This window comes from Chelonia mydas, chromosome 11 (assembly GCF_015237465.2).
Source record: "Chelonia mydas isolate rCheMyd1 chromosome 11, rCheMyd1.pri.v2, whole genome shotgun sequence".
Classification (NCBI taxonomy): domain Eukaryota; kingdom Metazoa; phylum Chordata; order Testudines; family Cheloniidae; genus Chelonia; species Chelonia mydas.
Window position 1 is genome coordinate 49,540,074 of NC_051251.2, and position 21,987 is coordinate 49,562,060.

General features: G+C 39.8%; 1 protein-coding gene across 1 annotated transcript in view; it reads left to right on the forward strand.

Moving 5' to 3' along the window:
- The window catches only part of LOC102941357, a 93,533-nt gene that overhangs the window by 44,408 nt on the left and 27,138 nt on the right, over positions 1–21,987 (forward strand). The window contains exon 3 of the mRNA XM_007069911.3: positions 21,692–21,790. Within this exon, the coding sequence (XP_007069973.3) occupies positions 21,754–21,790 (37 nt within the window). The 5' untranslated portion in view covers positions 21,692–21,753. The remainder of the gene's footprint in view (positions 1–21,691; positions 21,791–21,987) is intronic.

The following is a 21,987-nucleotide window of genomic DNA, read 5'->3' on the forward strand; positions in this document are numbered from 1 at the left end:
TGGCAATGTGAACTGTTATTACTTCCTTTGTTGTGTTTTGGACTAGCTGCAATTGTCCTGAATTTTTTTACTATTCATTTTACTTTAATAGGTACAACTCAGAACCAACTAAATCACATTATACATGGAAACTGCTGGAATGCAGTTTATAGAATTAGTCCAAAAAAAATTAAAAGCCTCTACTATTGAATAGTTTAGTGGGTGCAATCAACTGCAGATGCAGTTAGTAGAATTTATGGGTGAAATCCTGTTCCCATTTGAAGTCAAATTGCAAATTTTTCATTGGCTAGGATTTCGCATTAGATGTCTGTCTCCCTGATATTTTCGGGCAAACAACATTTTGACATCTAAGTTATCATTTGCACCTGCACTTGACTGAACATGCAAAACCGATGTGCACAGAATTAGAGGTGAAGTTGAGGTAACTTTGATAATTTGATTCCTATGGCCCGATCCTGCATTCTGATCGGTGTGAATGGACCTTCTGCCCTGTGAAGCTTCACTGAAGTCAGTGGGTCTCCACACAGGCAAGAATCTGCTTGCATGAATTATACGGTAGGATCAAGGTCCAAATTTAGAATGTAGGTCAATATTTCCCACATGGATGGTCTTAGAAATCTAATTTTAGGTTTGAAAATTGTGGCCATTATGTATAAAAAAGAAATACAAATGGTGGCAAACTGGAGAAAAGCTTGAAAATCAGAATCCTTTTACAAATTACTAGAAATCTTTCTAATAGAGTCATATCATCAGTGAAAGCAATAACTTATTTTTCTTCTGCTCTCATAGAATATTCTAATTTGATCCGCTGAGCAAAACCACAGAATTATTTTCACTTCTAGGTGCATCCTATTATCTTCATTACATTTTACAATACTATTTTGTGTACATTACATTACACGTGTTACATTGTAAGCAGTAAAATGTGCAAAGAAAGGTAAAATTAGCTTTTTCAGACCTTTATACCTTTTATAATTAGAGAAAGAAAAAAGTAAAATGGCTTGAAAAGAATGAGGAATGGGAGGAGAAAGCAGCATGACATGGAAATTAAATGCTATTTCATAGAAAACAAAGACATTATTTTCAGCAGGGGCAGGTATAAAAGCCCTCGTACTCAGCCAATTATTTGCAGGAAGGTTAAGATGTGATTTAGTGAACCATCAAACATGTGCTCTGATCTAAGAATTGGACTATTTTAATCATGGTAAAAATTGTCCTGGGAATCTGTTTTGACCTGTGCAGGGACAGAGAGAGGACTTCATATTAATTTTATACATGAAACACATTCATTCTTTTTTATTGATATTGGTCCCTCATTAGTGAATGCCATTTTTGCAATGACGCTATCCCAATGGCTAAGCAGAGTGTAAGATTGAACATACTGAGCCTGTTCTTAGCTTCTCACTCTCGCATAATATTGCATGCCTGTGTCATGCACTGAATCTATCCATTCTTAGCTCACGTCTTAATCTTATTGGGAATGGGCACAGTCTTGCCAGAGCAAAACTGGCATTGGAGTGTCCTAATGTGAAGTGGGTATAGGCCAACAGCAAACTACTAACTCGCCTTATGCCACCCTCTGAAGCACAGTGCCTCCAGGTGCTATTTCTGGGGTGCTGCTGCTCTCCACATCTTATTTGGGGCAGTGGTGCATAAAAGGACAGCCTGGCCCTTAGATAACATACATTTAATGAACAATAAGGTTTGCAATAGGCGGTATTGGTATTTCAATAAGTCACACTCTTCCTTCCTGAGTCGGAATTGAACCAGTGTTCCATCATAGTGTAACACTGAACACACTGGAACATTATACTGTTTTATATGCCATCCTCCAGCTGAAATAAAACTGTGAGTTCCTGACTACTTATAATAATAATAATTAATAATAAAAAGTCCCATGAAATTGTTGTAAGAATACAGGTGTTTATCCAGGTGTTCTGATCAAGTTCCTGCTCAGGTAATTTCAGGTGCCTAAATTTTCTTTACAGTATCAGTTAGATATAGTATTTACTCCCTGTCCCAGATTGTTGCATAATATTCCTGGATTTCATCCCAGAAGTATCTGCAAATCAGTGGTGAATGAACTGAATCCAGCCTTTTTGGAAGATAGATGGCAAATCAATTATTCTTGTCTCAATATTCATGCTCAATTCCCACTTGTGTAAATCAGCATTATACATTTTTGTAAAAGAGTTCAGTGTCCTTAAACTGCTATTGAAGGACAATTTCTAGTGAACTGAGTGCAGTGGGCACCATGAAAAATGCACATTTATGGTACTACAGTGTTTACATTTCAATTTTTAATGGCACTCCCTTTCTGTTGTCTGAAAAATCCTACCATAGTTCATCTTGGGCTCACAGAGGGTATTTGTATGCATTTCTGAACAGAAGGCCTCTCATGGTGCACGTGCCTAGTTTGCATTGAGCAGCAATCCTGTATTTGACTCCAGGTAGACACTTGAGGAATTTTGTGAGCATTACAATTAAAGATTAATTCAATAGCTTATCATCAGGGTGATTAGCACAAATTGCTTCCTTTTTACATTTTCTCCACAGGTCTTTTCAGAGCAGTTTGGCTTTGTATCATCTGCCTATCTGTACAAAACAAATATTTGAAAATAAGTGGGTTTTTACTGCATTACTCCTTTTGTGGAAAACTCACTTTCTACCTGGTCTGTCTTGCTGTTTTCTTGCCAAAATAAGAATAACATTGTAATTCTTTCCTTCCTTAGTTCTGGTCAGGGTGGATAAAAATTGATGATTTAAAAAAACAAAAGTTTTTAGTTTATATTAAATAGCTTTTTTTTAAAAAAAATAAATCTATACTTAAAATTAAATTTGAAATTATGACAACCTATGTTAATGCTTACTATTAAATCATTTACATTCATTAAAAATATTAAGCAGTGCATGTTTGCTGCCAGGTTTTAAAGAAACTGCTCTGGTGGAAGCCACTGGTTAAGCATCAGTCTGTTCAAGTGCTAAACCCAGCTTTCGACATCAGTAGGTTTTTCTTCAGGTGAAGAGAGAATATTTTCTGAATTTCAGTTTATTCAGTCAGTTCAGTTCTATGACTAGCTATTCATTCATTTGAAGTTAAGAAACTAGTTGAGAGTTGAAAAAGCAGGAAAGCTTGTTTTCCTCTTCCAATCTATGAATAAAAAATTGGGTGTGAGAGGATGAGATCTACTGGTTCTAAAATCCCGAAGGACATGATAACCGGAAACAATAAGTTAAAGTAACTAACTACAGATAAGACTTACTTGATTAGTTCAAAGTGAGAGATATGTTTTGATGTTTTTTCTTATGTATTAAGTGGAGGGGGGACTTGAACTGTGGTTTCCCACATCCCAGGTGAATATGCTAACCATTGGACTAAAGTTTATGAGGCGCTCCCCTCCTCCTCACTGTTTTATGTGAGTTTACACACAGATCATGCTCAGGTTGGTGAATTTACTGCAGGTGAGTTAGGCAAGGGAATGCTTATCTTCCACCAGTTTGTGGCACCTCACTAGGGTTTAGGCATCCAGATGCATAGAGTGAGGCTGTAGTGCACATGGGTAGAGTTAGGAAGACAGGCACCTTCGAAAAGCTTACTGCAAAACCTTAGAAGCTGAGTGAGTTTAGGACCTACAGTGTGTGGCAGCATCTGAGTTTTTTTGGGTTATTTTAAACCCAGTGGGACCTGATTCTGGGATTTAGGTGTCTGAAGTGGTAGTTAGGCACTTAAGTCCTTTTGTGAATCTAGTCCCAAGAGTGAACCTGAAGAAAATGAGAGCAGAGTTAGGCCAGTGCTGAATGCCCTTGAAAATCCCACTCTAAATATCTGTCTCTGAGGTGGGTGAGTGGGTAGAAGGATGGATGGATGGATGAATGGAAAACATACTTTATAAAGAGTGACTAAGGAAGCTCAATCTACCTACGCCATACAAGATAAAATTAAGAGACACCTTGATAGCAGTTTTCAAAGGCATAGGGAAGAAATTTCTCATAGGAAACAGTTTAATCTAGCAGAAAAAGGCATAACAAGATGTCCCTTGGTGGCCTTAAAATCTATGATTATCTGTCATACCTTTTCAAAAATCTATTTATTAGTCATCCATCCATTAGATATCTGTATTACATATTTATTTCCATATTCACCAATGGCATGATTCTCAGGGGCACTGGGTACATACAACTCCATTGATTTCAGTGGTGCTTAGCACCTCTGAAAGTTAGGCCACATATCTGTGGAGAGAGGGGTATTTAAAATAATTGCATCTGGCTTCTGGCTCTGTATGTCAAGATCTATATGAAAGCAATACTCCTGGGCAGGATAATGAAGTCATACAGAATGTCATAAGGGCAGACAAAGATGCTACAGTGTGTTGTGCCATATGGGAAATTTTTTGGAAATCAAAATAGAATTTAATTCAGGTGGTAGAGATGTGCTGTTCAAATTAATTGCTGCAGGTAATTAACAGTTGGCTCACACTAGAAATGCCTGAGTCAAGTATTTCCATTTCAGCTAGCATTCCTCTGGGATCTGGACTGGGAGCGACAGCACATTTTCACTGGGTGCAGCATACAAACAGTTCAGTCTTTTTTGTTGGCAAGCTACACTGATTGATTGGTGTGGAAAGAATCAGGACTATGGAATGGGGAGTCTGTCGCTGACAGTGGTGAGAGTTTAGGCCACTGCCTTTACTCCCCACCCCTATGGGTTCATCCCTTTGCAAGATGGGAAGTTAGATCACTGTAGGTCCAGCCAGAATCTGCTCAATTATATATTAAAAAATCAACCCTGCATGCAAGTAACAGGATAAGTGACATTACAGATTCCCTAGGAATATTAACCATGCAATCACATGCACATTGCCTTGTAGATATTTGGCTGAGGCAAACTGTCTCCTACTCCTCTGAGTCAACAGGTTTACCTCATCTGTGATTTCAAGTCTGTGCGCTGACAGAGAAAGAATGATCTCAGTCTTGCTATAACTCTCAGGCGTATCAGAATGCAATCCATATTACCCCACTTGAAAGGAAAATTAAAGATATATGTTTCTTTTAAAAAACAAGAGTGGATTAGAGGGGTGAGGCAAAATTGTGAAGGATTTTAAAGGGTAAAGACAAGAAGCTTGAATCTGATGTGGTGTCTACTGTAACAGAGGAGGAGGAGAGGGGAGACCTTGTGAAGAATGTTAAGGAGATAGGGTTTGAGCACGTTAAGTTGCTGGTGAGACATACAGTAGATTTAGAGAGACTAGTTGAAATACTAGATACAATCTGCCAAAGAAAGGGTATAGAATGAGAAGAGGAGTGTAAATCCTAAGACTGTCTCTCCCACCTGTGGTTGATCATGCCAAGTTACTTCATGATAAAAAAAATACCTATGCCTTGTCTCTGCTAGGATTTCACACTGAGATAGCTAGCACACATTAGATATCTTGCTCTAAAAATATGCCTTTTTTGGCAGTGAAGACATAACTTCTATGTGAAAGGAATGACTAGAGAGGTAGGAGCAGAACCAGTAGAGGACAGTGTCTGAAAGCCAAGAGAGGAGAACATTTCAAAGCGAGTGTGATGAACAGTGTTAAAGCAGCAGAGAAGATGAGGAGAAACTACAAGCTCTTAGGCTTGGCCAGGAAGAAGTTATTAAAAGCTTTGGTGCGGGCAGTTTAGTGGAGTGGAGACGGCGAAACGTGAGTGGAGAGATTCAGAATGGAGTTAGAGGAGAGGAACCTTATGCAGTGTTTGTAGAAGGGCACTCAGTACATTTTAGAGGTGAAGGGGGAAAGGGAGATGGAGCTGGAGAAATACATGGAGTCAAGGGTAGTTTTATTGGGATGGGGAAGACCAGAGCATGTTTTCATTGTGAGCAGAAAGAACCAGAGGCGAGTCAGAGGGTAAGGAGCAGGGTGAAGAAGTGGGTAAGAGCCAGGGCAAGGAAGGTCAGGAGTGAGATGGGGTAACTGGGCAGATGGAAAGATTAGAGGGTGAGAAAAGGTGAGGAACCTTATTGTCAACAAATACGGAGGAGGAACAGTTGCTGGGAACAAGAGGCAGTGGGAGGGAAATGGAGGCAGAAAAGCAAAGTCAGATCAGAGCATGTCAATCTTCTGTTAGTACATATTTGTACTTTATGCTGCACTGTCGCTGGATCATGGAGGAAGATAATGTTACATTATTCATATCAGAGATGAAGTAAGATATGATTTTCTTTCAGATTCCTACTTGGATAAAATAGCTGTGAACCTTGCTTTCCAGTAAGGTAGCGTTATGGCTGAATGGACCAGCTTTAGTACACAAACTAGTGTAACCATGCTGTTTCCAAGGATGTTGTGATTATTGTCCTGTATGAGGATAGAATGAGAATCTGTTCTAGAAGAAGTTGCTGTAGGCCTGAGGGTATGTTGATCTCCATGCCCATTCCATTTGCCTCTCTGCTGAGGCTGTCAAACAGGGAGGCAAATTATGCTGGCAGATTTTGTGATACGGATGCTTGTCTATCAGGAGCTGGACTGAAATAATCATTTAATTTTACACATGTCAAATCACTGTCTGAAAACGGTTTTTCAGTCACTACTGATATGAGACAGACCTGAAGATGAAAACCTCAGTATCACATTAGTAATCTTTTTCAGCTTCTATATCTTCAGCCATGTATGTTTGATTGTAAATTGTACAGCACAGTGGATGAAGCTCAATGGCCTGCGTTATGCAGGAGATCGGACTACATGATCACAGTGGTCCCTTCCGACCTTAAAATCTATGGATCTGTGAAAAATACAGAAAGATTTGGAGGTTTTTAATACTTGTACAGTTCTTTTGCGGTCATGTCTTGACAATCTTATTTTCAAAGAAATATTTGAAGCAGGGTCTGTAATATGTCACTCAAGTAACCAGAGTGAATGCTTGGTGGAACAATGACACCTCACAAAGGCCTATTAGTGATATAAGAATGACAGTCAGACAGAGACAAACACCTACAAGATCTTTATCAAGCATTCTTAAAACTACAATACCCACCTGCGGAAGTGAAAAAAAACAGATTGACAGAGCCAGAAGAGTACCCAGGAGTCACCTACTACAGGACAGGCCCAACAAAGAAAATAACAGAACGCCACTAGCTGTTACCTTCAGCCCTCAACTAAAACCTCTCCAGTGCATCATCAAAGATTTACAACCTATCCTGAAAACTGATCCCTCACTCTCACAGATCTTGGGAGACAGACCAGTACTCGCTTACAGACAGCCCCGCAACCTGAAGCAAATACTCTCCAGCAACCACACACCACACAACAAAAATACTAACCCAGGAACCTATTCTCGCAACAAAGCCCGATGCCAACTCTGTCCACATATTTATTCAAGTGACACCATCATAGGACCTAATCACATTAGCCACGCCAGCAGGGGCTCATTCACCTGCACATCTACCAATGTGATATATGCCATTATGTGCCAGCAATGCCCCACCGGACAGTCTCTACACAAAAGAATAAATGGACACAAATCTGACATCAGGAATCATAACATTCAAAAACCAGTAGGAGAACACTTCAAACTCTCTGGCCACTCAGTAAAAGATTTAAGGGTGGCAATTTTGCAACAGAAAAGCTTCAAAAACAGACTCCAATGAGAAACTGCTGAGCTTGAATTAATATGCAAACTAGATACCATTAACTTGGGTTTGAATAGAGACTGTGAGTGGCTGGATCATTACACATATTGAATCTATTTCCCGAAGTTAAGTATCCTCACACTTTCTTGTCAACTGTCTAAATGGGCCATCTTGATTATCACTACAAAAGTTTTTTTTTTCTCCTGCTGATAATAGCTCATCTTAGCTAATTAGCCTCTCAGTTTGTATGGCAACTTCTAATTTATCTGTATATATATATCTTCTTACTATATGTTCCATTCTATGCATCTGATGAAGTGGGCTGTAGCCCACGAAAGCTTATGCTCTAATAAATTTGTTAGTCTCTAAGGTGCTACAAGTACTCCTGTTCTTTTTGCGGATACAGACTAACACGGCTGCTACTCTGAAACCAGCCAGAACTTGTGCTGCACAGCTAGTTGGTAGCTTTAAAACAAGAGATCCAGGGGAATTCAAAGGAGTTAAATATTAGCAAAACACTTTTCTGACAATATGAAAAAACACAGAATTGTATAAAAACAGTGTAGCAGAAAGAGAAAAAGTCCTATCTGCAGCATAAGGGAGTCAGTCATAACTTGCTGGTAGTCTAGAGAGAAAAGTAAACAGCTCAAAGGTCCAGTGGACAGTGACACATTTGGGTCTAATGTATTTTATTATGTGTATTTCAGTAGCACCTAGAAGACCCAGCCCAGGGCTCCATTGTGCTAGGTACTGTTTAAATATTAAGAGATTGGCCTTGCCCTAAGAAGCTTTTACACTCTTACTCAAATATGCTCTAAAACTACTATTAAGTTTACAATAGAAACATAGCGAATTAATTTTGCTCGCACATAATTGATGTAAATTCTTCAAATAGGATCACTTCTGGTCTTATTGGAGTCAGGGACAAAATTCCTATTGACTTTAACGGGGCCAGGATTTGTTCCTTGGAGGAAAAAAAACCAGTGATAGCCTTTACATTGATTTCTATTCTGTAACAATCGTGTAAATTTATAAATATGTAGCCAGTTTAGGCCTATCTGTAGCAAAGTTAGGGTCCTATTTGCACTAGAACTTCCCTGAAGTTCAAGGTGTTTAGTTAGTTGTTTTAATTTTGTACCCATTTCTAGAATCTACTACAAATGTGTTAAATCATAAAATATGTTTTAATAACCCATTAATATTATATATACTTATTTAATATATAGTAGATAGATGCATCTAGTACAGTAGAAAGAGGGCATTCAAATAATTAGGGGACGCATTTTCACTGGGGGGGAAAAATGAATTAGAAACTGTGCAAAGCAGTAATGACAAGATTTTTGTAACACAGTTAAAAACTTCATTCAACTGTGGGTTGGAATAGTGTCTCAAATATTCATCCTGCACATGTTGTAAGACACCACGCAAGGTGAAATGGGCATTTAAAAGACAAACCTGGGAGCTCAAATTCATAACTTTGTTAGACACTAAAAATCATGGACTCAATAAAGCCACTGGATATATATGGCTCATTACAACTATAACCCACTCACCCTTCTTTGTCCAAGACAAGTGTTAACTGCCAATTTCATCCTGAGAGTCTCTTACAACATTAACTGCCTATGCTAAACTATCTGTACCACCTTCTATTTAGCTGTGACACTCTAGGTATGTCTACACTGCAATAAAACACACATGGGTGTCCCATGTAAGCTAATTCAGGCTCACAGAACTCAGGCTGCGGGGCTATACAATTGCAGTGTAGACATTCAAGCTTGGGCTGGATCTATAAGGAGAGAGGATCCCAGAGCCTGGGTTCCAGCCTGAGCCCAAACATCTACACTGTAGTTTTACAGCCTCCTTGTGAGTGCCACAAGCCTGAGCCAGCTGATGCAGGCCAGCCATGGGTGTCTTATTGCAGTGTAAACATATCCTCAGAGTACTTTTCCCAGTCCTGAAGAAGAGGAAGCTTGGAAGCTTGTCTCTGTCACGGGCAGAAGTTGGTCCAATAAAAGATATTACTTCACCCACCTTGTCTCTGGAAAACTATGGAATGGATTTCCAGTGAGGAAAACACCATGAGAATAGACTTTCCCATGACATTATGACATTTCTGGTTATTACGAGAACCAGGAAATGCTAATTGGTACAAAAATGGAAGAAAACAGAAGTTCAAAAGCTTTTGTAGCTCTCACAATAGAGTTTGCTAGGGGTTCAGCTTGAGTGTTGGGGGAAAGGTTAAGTTTGTTTTTAGTTTATGCTAATAGTGCCAGTTTACTCATCCCTAGACTCAATGTATAATGTTCAGCCTTTGCTAGCATCTGGCTTGTGATATTTACTTTTCCTGAAATTGATTCCAAGTTCTGTCCCCAACTCCCAGACAAAAATATCTTTGGATGCATTTAGCTCCCTTGAGCAGCGGAATATAGAGGGCTAGATTATGGCAGGCTCCTGTACAGGTGTCCTTGGTAACACAAGGAGCTTTTTCCCTTCTTGCCACCAATGAGCTAAAGTTAGGCACAACTGCAGCCCGTATGCTGTCTGCACTATGGATGGCTCAGGACCCACTGTGCTAGGTAGTGTACACACACAGAACAAAGAAATGGTCCCTGCCCCAAAGAGCTTACAATTTAAGTAAGCAGTGTGTGCACAATATACATGCTGAAGCTCACCAATAGGCATTGTGTCATCTCTGAGACACGGTCTTTCCAGCGCTCCCTCAGGGATAATGTCCCAGTGCTGGTCTGTGCCTTACTCAGAGAAGCTAGTAAATATAGTATTGTCTACTATACTACGTTTTGTCTACTACGTCTACTACTACATTTTCTCTAGTGTTTGAAGAGTAGATCCATGGTTAGCTGTGCAGTAGTTTTCCACAGTTGTTGACTTTTTTAGGTCCCAATCCTGTAGGCATTCGCTGCTCAGAACTCCCATTTATTTCCATGAAAGTTCTTTGAGTGGTGTGCTGGCCGGATCAGCCCCCTTAGGTTTTGGTTTGGTTTGGTTTCTAGTGATCTCAGGAAGCCTGGTATCTGTTCACAAGAATGTCACGGTCACATGTACTTTCTCATGTTTCATAAGGGGCATGGCAGGACTCATAAAGAGAAAGTTGTTATCTCCCCCCAGAGTTCCTGTTCATCTGCTAGAAAGCCAGCTTTCTGTGTGAGGAGTCCTTACCCTTTCAGGCTTTCATCATAGGCAGGAAGGTCTTGTACCATAGTTCAACTAGAAGTAAAAGTAAACAAGCATGAGGGCAAGCAGATACCAGACAATTCTGAGAAGACATTCCTGAATGAATTTGACTGTGTTTGTTTATGTTGCGTATAAATAAGCTGAGAGGACAGAAGGGCACATCTGAGCAAAATCCACTTCAGAATAAGAGGTGGCAAATAAGTAACAAAGCTGTGGACATGAAAAATGGAAAAGTTTTCATAGAGGAGACAAAGAGGCAGGATTACTTACACTGAATCTCTCTGCTTGCTCATCATCCTAAAGATTTCAGAAGCTGATCCAGAAAGAATCCCCCCTGCAACACACAGATAAGATAGACTCTCCCACGCAACTCAAAGCAACACATTACATCTAGAAGCAAATTCAATCTTTCTTTTCACTGTGTCATAGAATATCAGGGTTAGAAGGGACCTCAGGAGGTCATCTAGTCTAATCCCCTGCTCAAAGCAGGACCAATCCCTGATTTTTGGCCCAGATCCCTAAATGGCCCTTTCAAGGATTGAGCTCACAACCCTGGGTTTAGCAGGCCAATGCTCAAACCACTGAGCTATCCCTCCCAGGTCTTCTTGTCCTGCAGGAAAACTCTACTTCTTCCTGCATAAGGCATTCTGTAAAGTTTATTTGCTGCTATTGGGCAGCTGTATTTCAGGCTTGTTGTACTGGTTCTTCACAATTGCTTCTTTCAATCTGAAAGCCATGTTGGATACAAAATGTGCATGTATTTGAAATGAAGTTCCAAAGCCATCAGAATATACCAAAGCGGGCAGTTTAAGTATCCCGTTACTTTTGCCTTATGTCACTATTTTGCACCCAGCCTAGTGATTGCAAATTTTGACTAGATGAAGGGATTTTGGTGTGCTGTGTGACTGTGTTTGTGGCAGCAGTCCAGCTCTTAATGTTGAATTCTAAAAGCCAGACCTGCAATTGGCACTAGCACTCCTGTTGACAGAAGGTGGGATTTTCAAATCTTCCTGGGCCAGTCTACAGTGGAGCTGGAGATGTAATCCTCCGCTCAGGTGGACATGCCCACTGTAGCTCTGATAGAGCTAGTATACTAAAAACAGCAGCGTAGCCGTCGCTGCATGGGTGGGCTAGCCGCCCCAAGGGTAGTTCCCTCTGGAGCCTTAGGTTTGTACTTGGGGCCTCTCCCACTGCCTGTGCAAGACTGAATGGACATGGAGGCAGAACATGAAGAAGTGAGAACTATCCTCTCACTCCTTTGAGATGGTCCTTTCTGGGTAAAGGTTGACGTGCACTTTGGAAAAAAAATTGTATAGCCCCTACCTGTGCTATACATTTTTTGTTGTTTTATAAGCAGAAGAGTCAGTCTTGAGAGTTGTCAGGCTGGCTCTTTTCTTGAATACTCCATTACCTATAAAAAAGAAAAATGCTGAAGTTACTCTGTGCCTTTCCTTATGCCCTGTTACAGAGTCAAGCGTACGATTACCCCTCTATGACCTCACACATCAGCTCCTGCATTAGGGGAGGTATTTGTTTTCCCCTAAAAGCTGGATAGTGTATTTAAATAACAAACTCATCTGCTAATTATATATAGACTAAGTGGTAAAACTTCGCCTCACCCAACTTAGAACAGGTCAAACTCTGCCCTCAGTTATACACCTCCAATTCCAGTTCAGATCCCTTCCAGGAATGATAGGGGTTCTGAAGTAAACAACAACATGCAGAGTTTTCCCAGTGACAATTGAAGAATGGCCTCTCTAAGCTATTCTAATTAATAAAATATTTAGTAGATTTATTGAAAATCCAAGATTTGGTATTAAAATATTGTGGATGGTTTAGTATTCATGAGATCAACTGAATAACATCACTTGCTGGAGTAAGGCTTAATGATGGAAATGTAGATGCAGTGGATGGATCTGCATCCTGGCCTGCCAACACCTCATTCCTCACCTGCAATTCTCCAATGCTTCTCTGGAGCAGCTGGCTCAATTAGGGACACCCCTACGGCACAGACAGACAATGGGCCTCAGTCATGTGACGATTTTGGATGTGAACAAATGGAGGTTTGGAGGATGGGAACTAATTTTCTATAATTTCACTTTTATATTTGTGACATAAAGCAGGAATAAATTAGGGCTAACATAAGATTAAAAGTGCTTTCTCATTTACACCATTCAAGTTATGTCATCAGTAATACAAGGACAAAATGTTGAGAGGGGCTGAATTGCCACAGCTCTCATTGGAGTGAATGGAATCTTCAGGTGCTCAGTATCTCTAAAAATCAGCTCAGTTACTTAGGTGCCTAAACCTGGATTTAGGTTTCTAACAATAGACTCTGAGTTTCAAAATGTTGGCTATATTGAATATTTTAAATCCATCTTATTTATTATTAACAGCAATTATTATTTGTACCACCTAGAGACCCTGAGACGGGGTCCTCTACTCACCTCCTCCTGGCCATTCTGGGGATTAACTTCACAAGGTTGACACCCCTTCCTGTGGTTGCACACAGTCTCTCTCTCTCTCTCGCTATCTCTCTCTCCACAAGTTGCTGCTGCTTTTTTGTGATGACTCAGCCTTCTGGCCAGGTCACTCAGCATCTCCCCCTTCTGGGGTAGAGTCCTTCAACATCTCTTCTGTTCAGGTGGCATCCACCAGTGCTCACACCTGGTGCCCTGACCCCGTCACTCTTGCAGTGACACAGGCAGCCTTCCAGTTCACTGCCCCAGTGGCAGGTAGGGGACCCAGGCCCACCCCCTACTCTGGGTTCCAGCCCAGGGACCCTACAACATGCAAAGTATGTTCAGTCCCCAACGTTGCTACTTACTCTGTGGGCTGCTTCCTACCCTCCATCTCACAGGCTCTCTTTTCCATCCTGCTCTCGTTAGGGTATGCCCTTCCCTGTGGGCCAGGCCCTCCTACTCTATTCATGAGCTCTCACCTTCCTTCCTAGCCCAGCTCCCTCTTTTGGTGCTTGATTGGCTGATTGGGCCTGCCTGGCCTAATTCAGCCCTCTCAGAACCAGTGTGGGGAGTACACCCCATTTACAGACCCCAGTCAAGATCAGAGCCCCATTGTGCTAGGCACTATTAACAGATAACAGAAACAATCAATGGGATTTAGACTCCAAAGGGTTAAGATCCCTTTTGAAAATGGGACTTGGGATCCTAAACCAGTTATATGTTGCAACACTGAGCACAGCAACGCAAAATACCTTTACAAATCTGGACCTTAGTGACCTGCCAAAGGTCTATGTCAAGACCAGGAGTAGAACCCAGATGATTTGACTCTCAGTGCAGGATTTTAACTGAAAGAGCAGCCTTCTTCTTTCAGCTGTACACATTTATTTCAAAATGCAATGAGTATGAAGAGCATGTCTAATTACCAGCATGTGATTAAATGTAAATGTGGTTATCCTGATTTAATTGTGTTTTTGGTGTCTTTGATTTCAAAATCTACTAAGATTCTCATTTTGAAATGAACATTCAAAAACAGGAACAGTATATTGTTTATAAGTTGGATGGGTCACTGTTGTTTTAGTACATTCCTTAATCAAATTGAGAATATCATGCCAACAATCATTGGTATTTTTTTTTTCAGAAAAAGTATGTGAAAATGCTGGCACAGGATGTTCATTTATATGCAGTCTTTTCCCCCTTGTTAACCTTTGCCATTGGAACACATGGTATAAGGCTGAAGGAACATTAATAAGGCTGTCTATAGGATAGCTAAGGTGACAACAATTTTTAAAAAGGGCTCCAGAGGTGATCACGGCAATTACAGGCCGGTAAGCCTGACTTCAGTACTGGACAAACTGGTTGAAACTATAATAAAGAACAAAATTCTCAGACACAGAGTTGAACATAACTTGTTGGGGAAGAGTCAACATGGTTTTTGTAAGCGGAAATCATGCCTCACCAATCTACTGGAATTCTTTGAGGGGGTCAACAAGGGGGATGCAGTGGATATAGTGTACTTAGATTTTCAGAAGGCCTTTGACAAGGTCCCTCACCAAAGGCTCTTAAGCAAAGTAAGCAGTCATGGGATAAGAGGAAAGGTTCTCTCATGGATTGGTAACTGGTTAAAAGATAGGAAACAAAGGGTAGGAATAAATGGTCAGTTTTCAGAATGGAGAGAGGTAAATAGTGGTGTCCCCCAAGGGTCTGTACTGGGGCCAGTCATATTCAACATATTCATAAATGATCTGGTCAAAGGAGTAAACAGTGAGGTGGCAAAATTTGCAGATGATACAAAACTACTCAAGACAGTTAAATCCCAGGCAGACTGAGAAGAGCTACAAAAGGATCTCTCAAAACTGGATGAGTGGGCAACAAAATGGCAGATGAAATTCAATGATGATAAATACAAAGTAACGCACATTGGAAAACATAATCCCAACTATACATATAAAATGATGGGGTCTAAATTAGCTGTTACTACTCAAGAAAGAGATCTTGAAGTCATTGTGGATAGTTTTCTGAAAACATCTACTCAATGTGTAGCAGCAAAAGTGAACAGCATGTTTGGCATCATTAAGAAAGGAATAGATAATAAGAAAGAAAATATCATATTGCCTCTATACAAATCCAATGTACACCCACATCTTGAATACGGCGTGCAGGTATGGTCGCTCTGTCTCAAAAAAGATATATTGGAATTGGAAAAGGTTCAGAAAAGGGCAACAAAAATTATTAGGGGTATGGAACAGCTGCTATATGAGGAGAGATTAATAAGACTGAGATTTTTCAGCTTGGAAAAGAGACGACTAAGGGGGGATATGATAGTGGTCTATAAAATCCTGACTGGTGTGGAGAAAGTAAATAAGGAAGTGTTATTTACTCCTTCTCATAACACAGAAACTAGGGGTCACCAAATGAAATTAATAGGCAGCAGGGTTAAAACAAACAAAAGGAAGTATTTCTTCACACAACGCACAATCAGCCTGTAGAACTCTTTGCGAGAGGATGTTGTAAAGTCCAAGACAATAACAGGGTTCAAAAGCAGCAAGATAAATTCATGGTATGCAATGGCTGTTAGCCAGGATGGGCAGGGATGGTGTCCCTAGCTTCTGTTTGTCAGAAGCTGGGAATGGGTGACGGGATGGATCACTTGATGATGACCTGTTCTGTTCATTCCCTCTGGGGCACCTGGCATTGGTCACTGTCTGGAGACAGGATACTGGACTAGATAGACCTTTGGTCTGACCCAGTATAGCTGTTCTTATGTTCTTATGTCACCATTCATGTTTTGCCTCTACTACAGGTTCTGTGGAATGGAGTACAGACGCTAAGATCTGTTTTCTTTCAAATACTTACTATAACTAGTGTGTACTATATAATACTCAGAGCTTTACACAAGCATTTATCTGGCAATATACAATCAGGAAGCTTTACCATGTTATGAGCTCTGAAGACTAAAGTCTCTAAATTTTGCATTATGGTCTAAGCGCTGCATGGTTTCCTCTGTTTTAGAGGGAAGTTAAATCCAGTAGATCTCAGCTTGAGAGGTGCAAAAGTGGGGAAAACCACCACTTCCCAGTGATCCTGCAGAAGGACTTCTTAGGGGTTGGAACAGAATCTCTGACTAAGGAAATGGTTATTACAGACTGGAGTTCCCCAAAAGAATTGGGGGCTCTTGCTGACAGTCTATGGGAGGATGGCTATTGGGGCATGGGAGGGGATTCATGGGTTTGGTGGGAGGCAAACCCTCTATAATTTCTGAGGCAACATAATCTGCCACCCAAAAATAATTAGGAAGAAACTCAGCATGTCTATGCACCTATTCGTGTTATTCCTCTGTAGGGGGAACAAGGGTTCTTAAGTTGTCCCTATGTAATTTGTTTCACTCTTGTTAACCTTTGTGGGAGTTAATTTAGAAGCATTTTGCACGTATATTCTACATGACATACTAGCACTGGATCATAATTGGTAAATTCAGGACAGGGACATAAGCTTTTTTAAATATATGTAGTATCCATTACCTGCAGTTATTTCTGGTGATTTATGACTTTGGACCTGAGCTCTTTGCATTGGCATTTTGCAAGCTCATTCCTCCTTGAAAGAGGGATTAGCTATGAAGAATTGCAGGATTACCCTTTCAGAGAACCTGGTTTGGAGGCTCTACCCACCAATGGAGGGTCTCCACCTTTCAGTCCAGTGGATCCAGGAAAAGCAAAGGACAGAATACTAGAATGTATGGCCCTGATGTTCTCATTGCTGTGATCTGCCAAGAGTGGTCTCTAATGTACTGGCTCCTATTGGCAATCTCTGCCCTTTTCTGTGTTTTAGTGACACTGCACTTAAGGCTTCATTCTAAATGATTGCTTTAAATTTGTAGTAAACTAGAAGCAGAATATGTCTGAATAATTCCACCTCCCACCCTCTAGGATGCCAAATCAGGTGAATGTCCAGTGGGGAGGGGGTGCTAACTGCTAAATGGATGATTAAAATAATCCCTTGAAGAGTGAATTCCTTCAAAATATCTCATTACTAGGTTCACAATATTTCTATAGAAAAAAATGAAAATACCCCTTTCCCTACAGTGAGAGGCTAACTGTCCTTCTAACACGACAATTTAAGTTAATGTTCCAAGCGTAACTGATTTTTCCTTCTAGTTATGCTTCAAGCTTCCTTGTTAATTAGCATATGCTTGAAAGAGCAACAGCTAATTATTTGAATATCTTTATGTGTTATGGCTTAAGGAAGATTTTGTTCTCCAGTTCATTTTTAGTTCCTCTGTTATGATTACGTACACTTACTAAGATGTTGGGGAGATGTAAGTAGAGATGCATGGCATTAGCTGATTTCTATTTATAAGTAACAAACAAACAAAAAAATTTAAAGGATTGGGAACCTTCAAGGTGCGCTCATTGGTCTCATTGCAACACATGTAAAACTTTTAGGCACATGAGCAGTCCCAGCCAAGTTAATGGGACTATTCCAATGTTTAAAGTTATGCATATGCTTAAGTATCTGGCTGAACTAGGGCCATTGGTGACTTGGATAATGGAGTGGAGAGTACGCTTTTGACACCAAACTGAGAGGCGTTGCAAGAACTTTGGAGGATAGGATTACAATTCAAAATGATCTTGATAAATTGAAGAATTGGTGTGAAATCTACAAGATGAAATTCAATAAAGAGAAGTGCAAAGTACTACACTTAGGAAGGAAAAATCAAACGCAACATGGGGTATAACTGGCTAGGCAACAGTGCTGCTGAGAAAGATCTGAGCATTACAGTGGAGCACAAATTGAATATGAGTCAACAATGTGATGCAGTTGTGAAAAAGGTAAATACCATTCTGGTATGTATTAATGGAAGTATCATATGTAAGACACGGGACGTAACTGTTCCACTGTACTCAGCACTAGTGAGGTCTTAGTTGGAATACTGTGACTAGTTTTAGGCACTGCACTTCAAGAAAGTTGTGGACAAATTTGTGAGAGTCTAGAGGAGAGCAACAAAAATGATAAAAGGTTTAGAAAAAAATCACCTATAAGGAATGGTTAAGAAAACTGGGTATATGTAGTCCTGAGAAAAGAAGATAGAAGTTGGACCTGATGATAGTCTTCAAATATGTTCAGAGCTGTTAAAAAGAGGATGGTGATCAATTCTTCTCTATGTCCTCTGAAGGAATCTGCTTAATCTACAGCAAGGGAGATTTAGATGAGATATTAGGAAAACCTTTCTAACTAAGGGAATTAAGCATTAGAATAGGCTCCAAAGGGATATTGTAGAATCGCCATCACTGGAGGTTTTAAAGAACAGGTTAGATCAAAACCTGTCAGGGATGTTCCAGGTATGCTTGATTGTGCCTCAGCATGGGGGTTTGTGTATCCCTTTCAGCCCTATATTGCTATGGTTCTATGATTTTTAGCCTATGTAATGATCTAATAACTTTTGCTTTCTCACTATAGATTCATAAATTTTAAGGCCATAAAAGACCATTGTGATCATATTAGATAGTCTGACCTCCTGCAGCAGTGTAGGGCATTGAATTTCACCTACTAATTGGTGCATCAGTTCAGTAACTTGTGGTTGAGTTTGAACATATTTTTTAGAAAGCATTCAGTTTTAATTGAAAGACTCCAAGTGATAGAGGATGTTAATTACTGTTTGTTAAACCTTTGCACCTTATTTCTAATCTGAATTTGTCTAGCTTTAGTTTCCAGACAGTCTATCTTGTTACAGTTTTGTCTGGTAGATTAAAGAGCCTTACATTTTATCAAATATCTTCTCCCTGCCTAGGTACTCATACATTGTGATCACGTTTCCTTTTAAAGCTTGTTTTTGATAAACTAAAAAGATTGAGTTCCCTACGTTTTTCAGTGTAAGGCATGTTAGCCAGTCCAGTTCATTCCTGTGGCACATTGTTGTACACTTCCTAAATTTTCAACATCCTGTCTGCAGTGTGGACACCCAGAACTAGATACAGTGTTCCAGAAGTGGACTCACCAGTACAGTATAGATGAAGTATAATACCCTCCTTGTTCGTATTTGATATTTCCTTGTTTATACATCCAAGGATCTCATTAGACCCTATCGCCACAACATCACACTGGGAGTTTCTGTTCAGTTGGTTAGCCACAATGACTCCTAAGCACTTGTCTGAGTCACTGCTTTCCGGGATACAGTCCCCTATCTTGTAAGTTTCGCCTTGCATTTAGCCATATTGAAACACATATTGTTTGATTGTGCTCAGCTAACCAAGCAATGCACATCACTTCCTAACAGGGGCCTCTCTTTGTGATTATTTTTCACCTGATCAACCTTTTCTCATCTGCAAACTTTATCAACAATGATTTACTTCCTATTGTTTGCCACACTCTATTGCTTTTTGTTTAAAATGAGATTTTAAGCTTTTTAGAGCAGGGGTTGCATCTTCCTTTGTGTTTGTACAATGCCTAGTGCAATGGAGCCCCAGGCCTCAGTGGATCTTTGAGTGCTGTTTCAATTCAAATAAATAAATAACAATGAATACTTCAAAACCTCACTATTGTGCATAGGTCTATCATCCATGTTTGGTCCACTAAAATATGAATCCTGCAAAAATGGAAAAGTCAATCCCACAAATATTGATGCCCAGCTCATTGATATGGCTGACCTCACAGCGAACGAACAACTGGCATCCTGCAGAAAAGGAATGCCTGAAAAATTCAAAGCAATTTGCGCTGACCTTTTAGTGGTCTGTGATTTACATGGACCCTGAAGATAGGTATGTCGCTTGCCCTACCCTCCCTTTATACTAAGCCTCTTTATTTACTTTGTGCATTATGATGAATCTGGTATTTTGGTATATTTCTTGCATTTGGAAAAATTAATAAAAATTATAAGTAAAAAACCCTTCACTCTTTCATACATAAACTTAAAACTTTAGCAGCCAAGAAGTTATCACTTCCCACTCAACAGTTAAGTAAGCACTCCTCCAGTAACTCTAATAAATATCTAGCAGATAATTTCTGCTGCATTGTTTGGATTAAATAACAATACAGGTACATCTTCATGTGTGCTTGTGGGTCTCCTTCTACAGTACAATGAGTTTTATTCACTCTCCATGCACCCCTCTTCCAATATTGCCTAAGTACATATTTAATAGTCATGTCTATCCATCCTATAGCATTTGAGATTTACCCATTCTGAAATGAGTATCTTGAGCAACTAATTTTCTGTGACAGTTAGTGTAGATGGACCTTATCAGCCTGCAAGCTCCATGTGGCCGCTAGCTATTTTTCAGCTTTCTTTCTGTCGACTAGCAAGCTATTTTTATTAGTTTGATGTAATTCACTGAAAGCAGAACACGTAAACATTCTCTTAAAATGGTAAAATACGAGTAAAAGCTTACATCTGAAAATGAAAATATTCAGACAACCAGAATGCTGCTGTGAGGTCTTCATCCTCATCTGCTGCTCCAAGCATTGCACTGCTTTCCTTGAATCCCTTTATTAGCTACTCTTGCTTTGTCCACATCTCTGCTCTCGCTTGCATCTTTGTTACCATTTTCTCTCATTCCCCATCTCTGTCAGCCCATGACTCCAGCCTAACTCCTTTGAACCCTATTGTAAGAGTGGGCATTCAGGGCTTCCCATTACATATGTGACTAATTTAAAATTGTTGTTTGTTTTTAGCAATACACAACCTTAATTCTGGCATTTCCTTACTTTTGTGTGCTTGCCTTTGCAACCTTAATAAAGTTGATTTAACATAGGTATTTGGGTAATTTAGGTAATTTTGTCTAACTTGAGGATGGAAGTATAATTATCAAAAGACACAGGCATCCACCGTTTACTTTCTATTTATCACATTATCTTACCCAAACTTATCCCATTAAATAATTACCCAAATCTTTGAGCTTTCAGCCTATGAGCAAATTGTTTAGGGGTGAAAAATAAACCAAGTCCCCAATCCTAAAGTTTACATTATATTACATTACTATTTTTGAAGTCAGTGCCGCTCTGATGTGTTGGGAATTGCAGGATTGAGGCCAACGTTTGTTAATGTTTAGCACCAATAATTGTATTGAGGGAAAAGGTTGTGTTAGAACTAAGCTTAACAGGATAGAAACAAGGTATAAGCTCAGTGCAGCACAATGCCTAAATCAGTAGAGAGAGGCCAAGGACAGTGGCTGTAGAGACAAAGAGTTCTGTGTATAGGAACGCCAGTAAGATCAAATTTAAAATTTAGTTTTCACTATGTCTGCTACTTTTAACTTTCAGCAACTTTTTCCTTCGAGTTCAAAGGTTCCTAATTATGTTCCAGATAATATACTCTAGAGTACACATTATTGTGTAACATGAAAAGAAAGTTCATCTTTGACATTTCCTTGAAGAGTTTTTCTATGCGATGTGCAGTCCTGGAGGGATCTTCATGAAATTTTAAACTCTTTTGCCCTTACAGATAATCAGAAAAAGTCTCCAGAGATCTACACAGCTCATGCAGAAGGACGTGGAGCTACAGCTATGAAAATTAAACGACCAAAGAAATCACAGCAACCGGGTAATATTTCCTTTTGACTGCACAACTTTACTGAGAAAGTGACAGACATTGGACAAAAGCGGACTATTTTTTTTAATCCAGAAACTTTATGGTCCAGGTCATCATCTGGTGTAAATTGGTTGACTTCAAAGGAGCTACACAGATCTAAACCAGCTGTGAATCTGGTGATGATTCAGATAAATTAGATCCTGGATCCT